This window comes from Neophocaena asiaeorientalis, unplaced genomic scaffold (genome assembly GCF_003031525.2).
Source record: "Neophocaena asiaeorientalis asiaeorientalis breed wild unplaced genomic scaffold, Neophocaena_asiaeorientalis_V1.1 scaffold51, whole genome shotgun sequence".
NCBI lineage: Eukaryota > Metazoa > Chordata > Mammalia > Artiodactyla > Phocoenidae > Neophocaena > Neophocaena asiaeorientalis.
Window position 1 is genome coordinate 365350 of NW_020173335.1, and position 9027 is coordinate 374376.

Sequence of the window (9027 nt, forward strand, 5' to 3'; positions counted from 1 at the left end):
AAGTCTTAAGGAGAGAGGTGGCTCGATCTGATATACACTTTTTTTTTTTTTTTTTTTTTTTTTTGCGGTACACGGGCCTCTCACTGTTGTGGCCTCTCCCGTTGCGGTGCACAGGCTCTGGACGCGCAGGCTCAGCGGCCATGGCTCACGGGCCTAGCTGTTTTGCGGCATGTGGGATCTTCCCGGACCGGGGCACGAACCTGTGTCCCCTGCATCGGCAGGCGGACTCTCAACCACTGCGCCACCAGGGAAGCCCTGATATACACTTTTAAATGATCACTCTGGCTGCTGTATGGAGAATGGATTGGCAGACAGGTGAGGAAGGAAGCAGGGAGCCCAGTTTGGTTATTAGTGTCGAGGTGAGAGGCAGGTGGCTTGCACCACAGTGTAGAGGTGGAGGTGGAACGCAGGGGGTACTCGCTTCCTCGCTGACCACCTCCGCTGCCCTCAGCAGCATTTCACCCCATCGTCTACCCTTTCCCCCCCGCCCTGATCACAAGAGAGCCAACGTGCTTGCATCCTCCACACACACAGGCCCAGGAGCCTCTCAGGGATGGGAGCCAGGCTTGGCGGAACTCCGGCACCACTAAGCACGGGGCTGGGCACGGCCCTGCTGGGGTCCAAGGGTGACATCAATAAACCAGGGAAGGAATGGAGGAGAGGTGGCCCCCCACGGCAGCCTCGTGTCTAAAAGCACGAGGCTATCATTAACCAAAGAGAGAAATGGGGCAGGAAGCTGGGGCAGATGGCACGTGGTTTTATGGAAGGATATGAGGCAAAGTGACAGCAGTTAAGAGAAATCAGGGCAAAGTGCAGCAGCCGCCTGGTCACCCCAGTCTAGGCATCCATGTGGGTCGGGCCTTCTAGTCAGCCCCAAGGTAGGGCCTCATGTCTGCCCTGAGACTTGCCCCACTGAGGTAGGGACGCCACTGGCAGAAAGTACAGGTGCCACCGGGCACGTGACTTGGAGGGGAAAGCACCACTGGAGAAGCAGGAAAATCTCGGTGGAGAAGGGAGCCTTGGGAAAGCAGCTTGCCCTGAAAAGAATACGAAGGAGGTCAGGTGGGAGCCAGGGGCCCACCCTGCCCGAGGGCTCAGGCCAGAAACATCTCCGACAGCAAGCGGGCGAGTTAGGGCTGGAGCCAGGGAGGAGCGAGGCAGCTGTGCTGGTGGACCCGAGAAGCCCCCCAGGCATCCAGACCAGCTAACCCTCCACCCACCAGGCAAAGCAGTCCAGTAAGAGGTGAGCTGGCAAACTGGGCAGAGCTGAGCCAGCTCACTTCCACCCCTCAACTGTCAAGTCCCAAATCACCCCTCTCTCTACCTGGGCCACGGCCCTAGCTCAGGCCCCAGGTGCCCTTCCCCACATTAGGATCATGGAGCAGCCTCGTTACCCTCTCCAGGCTCCGCCCCTCCAGTCTACTCTCCTCGCCACACCTGTCTGATCCTTCAAGAGCGCCCCATTGCCCTTGAGACTGGATTCAAGTTCCTGAACTGGCCCTCCAAGTCCACCTTGATCTGACCCCCACACACATCTCCTCCTGTGCCCATTCTGGCTGTAGTACTGTTCCTTCTCCCTGGGATGTCCTCGTCCCCTATCTCAGCCCTGGGGACCTTCTATACTCAACACAGGCACTCCTCCTTCAGGAAGCCTTCCCAGAACACTCCAGTCCTGGGCTGGCCCTGCGAGCACTCTCTGCTGGATCACCTTGTCTTGTGCTCGCCTCAGTCCTGCGGGTTCCTCTCCCCAGCAGCATCCCAGACTCCCCGCTGCCCTGTGCCCGGCCCTGTGCTGGCCACTGAGGACAAAGACGTAGAAATAGTATCCCTGCCGTCAAGGAGAGCCAGTGTGCTAAGGGCGGTGACCCACCCGCGGACGCCCTCCACACAGCGCAGACTGGGAGGAAACAGCCCACCTACTCCAGGGCTCAGAAGGAGAAAGAAGGATCTGAGCTGGGCCTCAGAGGATTTAATGGTAGGGGAGCAGAAAGGGCATTCCCAGCAGAGGCAAGGAGAAGAGAAAAGACAATGTCTAACAAAGTAGGGCTTAATCTAAGGCGGGTGGGAGGGTTGGGTGTGAAGTGCTGGGGCCGCATCGCCCATCCTGAGAAGCTTGTGTCCATCCTGCGAGTGACAGGAACCAGAGGAGGTTTTGGAGCAGGAGACTGACGTGGCTGGAGTCAGGTTCTAGAAGGTCGGGTCTCCAACCCCCAGTGCCCTAACGATGACTTCCAGAAAGGACACAGACCAGGAACCGATTCTTTTGTTTGTTTGTTTGTTTGTTTGTTTTGTGGTATAGGAACCGATTCTTGACTGTTAGCGGGCCTTCGCCCATGTCATGCCCACCGGCTGCCACGTTGGGGGTGTCAGGGCAGGGAAGGGAACAGGGGAGGGAGCGAGGTCCAGACTCAGTGGGTTTGGGCTTCTTGCAGGGGCAAGGGGGAGGGACTTGGAAGCCTCTGCCCCAGGCTGAACACTTCCTCCAGGGTGGCAGCTGTGCCCTGACTACACTGGGCGTGGCTCCAGTGGGTCTCAGGTCCTCTAGGGCCAGGCGGCGGCAGTCAGCATGGCTGCCTCTCAGGGGTCATCAGTCGCTCCACCTCCCGCATGAACCGCAGACACAGCTCTTCCTGCCACGGCAGAGCCACGCACTGCACAGCCACAGGCAGGCCCACGCTCTTCTTCACGGCCTGCAGGGGACACAGGCGTCAGGACGGGAGGTGTCGAGGCAGGACCCCACCCTGGGCCCAGGAAGCACCCCAGCTGGAGAGGAGGGCAGCACGGCAGGGCCAGCCCGCAGTCTTTAGGGGTCTTGCGTTAAGAAAGACAGACGAGAGGACATGAGGGCGATCTGGCTGTGACACCTGTCACCCCATTGATCGCGAGCGTTGACTTGGCTGATCTGGCTGGCTAGGCGGGTGTCCCCTTCCTCCCTCACCACTCCATGTGCATCCCTCCCAAAGCTGCGTGCTCGGTCGAAGAGGACGACCTTCCCCGATAGAGGAGGTCCGTTCTTCGGTCAAGGGTATACGAGCAGCTGCGCTCCCCTGCTAGAACCTCCAAACAAGCTCTCAAGACAGACAGACAAGGATACTCGTGTTTATACGCTCTCCTCCACTAGAGGAAGGGGAGCAGGTGTGAGTCCAGGGGAAAAGGGACTTACCTTCTGCAGCGCCTTGTCCCAGATATCCCCAAAGCAGCCCTTGTAATGCTCCAACTGGGCCTCGTCCTCGGCAGTCACCGTGGTGACAGGCACTACTCCCGCAGGGAAGTCCAGGCAGTTGTAGAGCAGAGTGTAGCTGATGGCCCCTGAGACACAGCACATGTGGCTGGAGCAGGTTGGGTGACCTTCCATGACAACTGTCCTCTCTGAGCCCCAGTCTTCCACCCTGTGAAATGGCACCCTGCATCCACAGACAGGGAGAGGTTCTCTCCTAGGGCTGAGACTTGAGTGAGGGTGACAGAGCCCGGGAATCCAGATTCAGGGCGGGCTGGAGAGCGCGCTGACGAGCTTGCCCTGTGCCTCTTCCCTGCAGCTTCCCCCCGCCTGGACTGTTGCTGCTGTCTTCCTGGTTTATCTAAATCCCACCTGGGCTTCAAACACCACCTCCCAAAACCACAGACTCTGTAACATGATCTCCAACTTGAACAGCGCTGAGGACAGGGTCCCACATGACTCCCATCTCTCCAGCCAACCAGACTGTGAGCCTCTCAAGGGTGGAGTCCTTCCCCAGGCGGGCAACCCACCCGCAGGGTTCCTCTTCTACTACCTCCCAGCAGCCCCACCAGGCAAAGGGCTGAACTCATAGAAGAGAAGAGACAGGTGACAGGGCTGTGACGGGGCTGCAAGCCTCACCTGTGGCCTTGCCTGGGCCATTCAAGTCTAGAGCAGGGCCCAGCATGGGGGTGAGCAGCACATCCAGCTCCACTGCTCTCCACTGGGCAATCACAGAGTGACGGTACACCTGGGGAGGATACCCGTACACCAGGTGAAGCACTCAGACCCAGCCCGTTACATGGACTCTCCAACGCAGGCACTGTGGCTGGGGTGACTCTAGCCCTGGACCTGCCCCAGACGTGAACTGAACCACAGTGGGATGGAGGACCTCAGGGGTATTCAGACAGGGCTGCTCTCAGGGGGCAGCACCTGCTCCACAGAACCACAGACACCACTCTTCCTACCAGGGCAGGGCCATGGAGTGCTGGCTACAGGCAGCATCAGAGTGGCAAAAGAGGTATCCAGGACAGGAGCCCCAGGCTGACCCAGGCCCCTAGGACGGGTCTCCGGGCAAGTGAGGGTCTGACAGCAGTCCCCAAGCTGTCAGGGAGTGGAAGGGAGAACGATGGGCCACTCCAGGGGACCAGTGGCCGAGAGACCCCAACGCAGGTGCCCTGTCCAACTCCACCCCCCACCCGCCCTACTCTAGTCGACAGGCTCTGGCCTCACCTCAATCTCGTGGTGCAGTTCCCAGAGCTTTCCAGCTGACCTGGACAGAGGGAATGAGGTCACTGACCGTGATGATCCCAGCCATGGGGATCAACAACATCAGACCCCTACTCTCAACACCTCCCAGATCTCATTCCTCCTTGGACCCTTCTCAATTCCAGGGCACTCTGAGAGGAAAGTAAAGCAGGGCAGAAGTTCTAATCCCTAAGTTCATGTCCCACTGAGTCCGCAGGAGGGACCTAGGCCTGACTCCTTGCTACCCTCAGGACACAGGAGAGGCCAGAGCCACCCAAGGTCCTAAATGCCTGGTGGTAACAGAAGGAGCAAGTCCACAAGATGTCAGGGCCTGAGAATGGGACAACTTATTCCCAGCTTTTCCGGCATGAGCCACTGAGGGGCAGGCAAGAGAGGGCGCGATGCAGTCTGGTCGCTAAGAGTAGCACCCTCATGGGTTCCCAGCACCCCCGCTCCTGCCTCCCGCCAGCTCCTTCCCGGGCCTTTCCACCCGTGCCCAGCCAGGGCAATCTTCTCCTCTCCACCCCCTCCCATCCTGTGCTCTCCCTCAGGTCCTTGCTCTCCAGGCTTTCCTGGACCTTGCTAAGACATCTTCAAGATCCTCCTCGAAAGCCACAGAGGGTGCCACCCTGCCTGCGCCCTTTCCAGCCTCAGAAGCTACTTCTCTCATCTTTTCCTGTTGGAAAGCACTTGGACCCAGGTCAGGGGAAAAGGGGGGCAAGCATCTGGGCATGGGAAACATTCTTACCGAGACTTCATGCTGTTGAGAAAGGCTGACAACCTTGGGAGCTGCAGAAGGACAGACACAGTCAGTGACTCAGCTTTGGGCCAGGTGTGGCAATAATCTTCAGGCCAAGCTGCCTGTGCTTCCTCCCTCTGTCTCTCCCCCCATGTCCCGGGTCAGCACCCCTTTCAGCATGCATGTTAGCTGAAGATCAAAGGGCATGGGGGGAGGAGAAGAGACTAGGTGAGGGCTGAGAAGAAGAGGAGGCTAAGGGGAGGGGGGAAGAGCCCCAGAGGCTCCCGCCCAGCCCAGCCCACCCCTTCTATTCCTTGTGCCCTCACCAGAGGCCTTAGCATGAAAGCCAGCAGTCCTTTAAGCCAGCTGGGCAGCCTCAGAGTTGAGATCAGGTCTCCCAAGCAGGGGTCCACGAAATCACCTTTGCTGGGAGACAAAGGGTCCAGTCCAGACACATCCACCCCAGGCATCCCTCCTGGCTCACCCCCACCTACTGCATCCCCCAGTCTCTACTCAGTGACTCTGCCTACCTCCCTCCTCACCAGACTCTGGCAGTCACGCTCTCCAGCCCCTTCATCTCAGCCTCTCCTTCCCAACATGTGGCTTGTGTCTGCAGACCCTTTGGGATGCCTGGGCTCCACCCACACCCATGGAGCTCCCCAAGGCAGGACTCCCTGTCTCCCTCCCTGGCAAACTCAGCTTAAAGCAATAAGAACTACAGGCAGCATCTCCCTGGCCAGGGCGTGATACTGAGGGCATTCCCCCCGTGGAGGCGGATATTGGCCTGGAGGCACGAGTGGCGCAGTCTTGAGTGGGCACCGTGATCCTCGTCTCTGAGGCTGTCTCTGCTCTAGATCTCAGGGAAAGGTCTCAGGCGGCTGATCCTGGAGCCTCATTCCCAGGGCCAGAGTGAGGGGTAGCCCCTTCCGCTAAAGCCTGAACCATACTTAGCTACTGCGGGAAGTCCAGTCAGTCTGGGCATGTCCCCAGGAGGCACCTTCACAGGCCTGTCCTCTGCCCGTGTCAACCTTTAAGGACTGAAAACACCCAAGTGGAACCAGCTTCTCTAAATGTGAGCTCTGCAAAGTCCCTTAAAGCGGGTCTGGTCCAACCTACTGACTTTACAGACAAGAAAACTGAGGTCCTACTCAAAAGAGAAAGACGTGGCTCAAGTGAGAAGAGCCCGGAGTCACAGAATGACGTCTACACCCCTGCCCTCCTATTTGACCCTACCCTTGTCTCTCAACCTTTCCCAAACAGATAGGCAACTCCCTGCTTACCTCCTACCTCCCAGCCAGCTCAGCTCAGGATGAGGCCATGGATGCTCAATCCAGCCTCCCCCTGCGCTGGCACCTTTCCAAAGACTCCCTGGCAAGGTAGTGCCAGGCTCAGCCTGCAGTCAGAGGGGTGGCAAGGTCCCTACCCAGAATGCTCAGACCTTCTTCACATTCAGCTGAGGCCTGTCCTCCAACTTCCCCCAGCCTGGCCTGTCCCTGGGGTTACAGCACCCAGCTGCTCTTCCTGGGTCTCCCCATGTCCTGATCCCACCACAGACCTCCAAACCCAACATCACTCACAAGTTCTGTAGGAAGCTCTTGCCACCGTCACTGAACAGCCCACCCGTCGACAGGGTCTCCAGAGCATGGGGTATGTTGCTTGGCAGGAAGGGAACCAGCTGCAGGGACTGAGGAGTGTAAGACTCCCAGACCTAGAAACCCTTGGGTCCCACCACCCCCATGCTACCCAGGCAGCCCCGAGCATGGACTGGACCAACCCTGCCTTCACGGTACCCTCACTGGAGCCGCAACGGTGGCCTTGTTGGCCCGTGATAACTCCCTGTAAGATGCACATCAGGAGAGAAGTCTGGAGCCACACATAAGCCTGTCTCAGATGAACATCCCCAAACCTGCCATCTCAGAGCCCCAGGAACCTCTGGACAGCTGTGCACCCCTGTCTGCGGTCGACGAGGCCCTCCCAATGCAGCTCACAGCTCACACATCCCCAGCACAGGGGTGAGCTCACCATCAATCATGTACCCCAATACTTCTGATCAGCCCCTTTTTACTGGTCCTCCAGGGACCGAATTCCCATCCCCAACCACAAAACAATCAGGGTGGAAGGATGCCAGGGATGGGTGGCAGCCATGGGTACCAGGAAGGCTTCCCTGAAAGAGGGGCGATGCCAGGACTTGTGGGCTCCCACCTCCATACCGTGTGGCCAGCAGCTTCGAGTCTCTTCTTGGTCTCCAGCAGGGCCCGTGTCATGGCCGGGGTGGGCATGGTATAGTTGTCAGTCTCATAATACCCCACACGCAGGGGCTGAGAGCTTCTGTAGACCTGGGGGCAACACACAGGAGTCAGAGTCAGGTCAGGACAGGGTGGCCCCAAGCAGGGCTCCCAGAGCTCAGAGCAGCTACTCAGCCCCAGACGCAGCTTTGAGGCTGCACCCTAGATCCCCCGAAAACTGACTGCCAGTGAGGCCAGCCCCTTCTGCATATGACCCCTTCACAAAACACCTTCACAATGACTTTGCAGGTGGGCAGAGCAAGAATGAGGATTCCCACTGGTCCTACGAGGAAACTGAAGCTTCAGGTCTAGATAGGGAGATAGGCCCAGAGCGGAGCCGGGACTCAGCCAAGGCCACTTGTCAGGGCAGAGCTACAAGACTAGGTCAGGAAGCCAGGTATCCCGCGTCCAGAGCCGAGGCTCTCCACAGCCTGTTTCCAGAATGCTAGTCCTGGCTCCCGTAATAGATCGTTCCAGACCTCAGGACAGGAGCCTCACCTCCTCCCCACCTCTCAGGAAGGGGCTCTTGAACGACTGGTTTCACTTAGAACATCTCCTCTGCTGAGGAGGGGTAGCTCACCCCATCCCCAGCCCCGATCTCCTGCCTGCCCCAGCGCCTTCAGCCCTTCCAAGGCAACCTGGGCTGGGTGAGGGCAAGAGGTCTGTAGGGGGAAATGCCAGACCGCTGAGAAATGGCGCTAACATCACACAGACAGCTTACTGTCTACATTAACATGGCTTTACTATTCCACTGCCCACATCAATCTAACTTGACTACTCCTGAAAGTGTTGTACATAAAGTACAGATAACTTTATCAGTCATTCTTAAAAGACCCGTCAATTCTTCAATAGAAGCACCAAATGACAGCTTATCCCCTAAGACTCCTTGAACCCCTCTCCTCAGAATCCTCACCTTGCTGTATCCACCAGTCCTAACCTATTACATCATGATCTGTACCCAATCCTAACCAATGCCCCACACTGAAATATCCACCTGAAACCAACTTCAACATCCTAACTTCGCACCCCTCCCCCACGCCGCTAAGGCTCTGTGGAGGCAGCACTCCCCCTCACCACAGAAAGCATTAAATTCAGCCTTATCTGATCAACAGGCTGTTTTGATGATATTCTGGGGAGCCAGCATCTGACACTGCCCACAGATCCCAGCTTTCTCTGGGAGGGAGACAGCTCCGCTTTTAACCGTCCTTAACTCACTCAGCCTACACGCCAAGCATCCCTCTGGAGGCTGGGGATAGGGACATGAATACTATAGGAAAGGCTCCTAATTACTGGGGATCAAACACAGATAAGGTACAGGAGTGCTCTCTCAAGCTGTTCTTAGCCTCGAGGCCACTCCTGTTCTGCAGGGACAGCCCCCAGGCTGGGCCGGAAGGTGGGCCTTTCCTCAGCTCTGGCTCCCAGCCCACCAATTTGAAAGCCTCAAGGTTTCCAAATGCAGGCAAGGGCGCCATCTGGTGGCTGTCTGAAGAGGCGCTGCTGCTGGCCTCAGACACACACACCGCCACCACCCCCCCCGCCCC

The 9027-nt window shown here is 58.0% G+C and overlaps 1 protein-coding gene across 4 annotated transcripts in view; it reads right to left on the reverse strand.

Moving 5' to 3' along the window:
• Positions 1-1954: 1954 nt before the first annotated feature.
• The window catches only part of LOC112400427 (fatty-acid amide hydrolase 1), a 16935-nt gene continuing 9862 nt past the window's right edge, over positions 1955-9027 (reverse strand). For 2 of the 4 annotated variants that reach the window (XM_024746156.1, XM_024746158.1), the window contains 8 exons: positions 7412-7537; positions 6779-6876; positions 5528-5627; positions 5211-5251; positions 4448-4487; positions 3857-3965; positions 3164-3309; positions 1955-2690 (listed from right to left, as the gene is read on the reverse strand). In XM_024746156.1, coding sequence (XP_024601924.1) covers positions 2562-2690; positions 3164-3309; positions 3857-3965; positions 4448-4487; positions 5211-5251; positions 5528-5627; positions 6779-6876; positions 7412-7537 — 789 coding nt within the window. In that variant the 3' untranslated portion in view covers positions 1955-2561. Of the gene's footprint in view, positions 2691-3163; positions 3405-3856; positions 3966-4447; positions 4488-5210; positions 5252-5527; positions 5628-6778; positions 6886-7411; positions 7538-9027 lie in introns of all 4 variants that reach the window. The other 2 variants (XM_024746157.1, XR_003003401.1) reach the window with 2 other exon arrangements.